The 1425-nt window shown below is 62.2% G+C and overlaps 1 protein-coding gene across 1 annotated transcript in view; it reads left to right on the top strand.

Annotated features, from left to right (window-relative positions):
* PROSER1 (proline and serine rich 1) overlaps positions 1-1425 on the top strand; it is a 29664-nt gene that overhangs the window by 26772 nt on the left and 1467 nt on the right. The window contains exon 13 of the mRNA XM_007471665.1: positions 598-926. Within this exon, the coding sequence (XP_007471727.1) occupies positions 598-926 (329 nt within the window). The remainder of the gene's footprint in view (positions 1-597; positions 927-1425) is intronic.

Below are 1425 nucleotides of genomic sequence, written 5' to 3'. Positions count from 1 at the left end.
GCCTCCCTCACTAACCAGAGCTCCGACTCTGCGGCGGCCGCCCTTAACAAGGGCTACGGCCCGCAGCGGGCTTCCACGCCGGGACTGGCTCTGTTCCCGGGCCTGCCCTCGCCGGCAGCCAACGCGGCTTCCACGCCCCCGGCTCTGCCTGCGCCCGCCGCCGCTGCCTCCTCGGGGCCCGCCGGCTGCGGCTCCTCGGCCACCCTGCTGCACGGCCCACTCGCGAGTCACGCAGACGCGCCCGGTTCGTCGACGCCCGCCGCCACCAGCCTGCCCGTAGTGATCAAGACCGAGCCCGCGAGCCCCACTCCTTCTGCCTTCAGGGGCCCGGCGCCCCCGCCGCCCCCCACCCCCGCTCCGGGCGCACTGGGCCTGCCGGGGGCGCTGGGGCGGGTGTACACGGCAGCCTCGGTGCCGGTCAGTTTACCGTCCTGCCTCGCCCCTGCGCTGCCGGGCCTCCCGGGCCTGAGCGCGACCCCGAGCGGCTCGAGCCCTCTGCCCTCCCTCCCGCTGCCTGCGCACGGCTCCGCCGCGCCCATCGCCCCCGTCTTCAGCGCCTTGCCCCCTTTCACTTCGCTGAGCAGCGGCTTCGCCCAGGCTGCCCACCCGTCCCTCGGCGCCCCCGCCTCGTCCGCACCCACCTGCGCCCCCGGCCCCTCGGCGCCCGCCTCGGCGGCGGCCTTCCCACTCAGCCTGCCCACTGCCGTGCCCTCGCTCTTCTCCGTGGCGCAGGGACCTCTTCCGGCCTCGGCTCCCTCCTACCCCGGCTTCTCCGTCTCCGGTGCGGCCCCCGCGCTGCCCTCGTTCCCGGGGCTGCAGCCGCCCGCCACTGGCGCCGCCACCGCCCCGTCGCCTGCTCCCGTCCTCCCCGGGTTCGCCTCCGCCTTTAGTTCCAGTTTCAACTCCGCTCTGGTTGCGCAAGCCGGGTAGGTGGATGGTCTGGAGGGGAAAGCATCCTTCACCTAACTCGTTCATGCTCTTGTTTTGAAGTCGTTCAGATGAAAATCGGCATCCAGTTGTTTGGTGGCGTGAAATTGTTTTTCTGGGTCGGCATTTAGGTGCTCGAAAAATGTTTTATGTTAAGATAAATACATAAAATAACAATGCCTGCTCAGATAATTTTTGGATTTGTATTTGGTAATTTATCTTGATTTTAAAACGGCAAACAAACTCACTGAATTGAGAATAATACACTTTATAATGGAAAGCTTTATATCAGTGAGTGGCTGACTTTTATGGTTCCAACAGGGAATAGATTTTTTTTTTTTAACATCTTAAGATAGTATTTGACAAATATAGAAGCACTAGCTTTTATGTCTTATCTGCACTTTTTCTAAAATTTATTTATTTGACTGTATTGGGTCTTTGTTGCTACACTCGGGCTTTCTCTAATTCTGACGAGCGGGGGCCGCTCTTCCCTGCGGT

The sequence above is a fragment of the Lipotes vexillifer genome, unplaced genomic scaffold (genome assembly GCF_000442215.2).
Source record: "Lipotes vexillifer unplaced genomic scaffold, Lipotes_vexillifer_v1.1 scaffold470, whole genome shotgun sequence".
Classification (NCBI taxonomy): domain Eukaryota; kingdom Metazoa; phylum Chordata; class Mammalia; order Artiodactyla; family Lipotidae; genus Lipotes; species Lipotes vexillifer.
The sequence above is the reverse complement of the archived record's forward strand: the minus strand, read 5'-3'. Positions and strand labels throughout refer to the sequence as shown.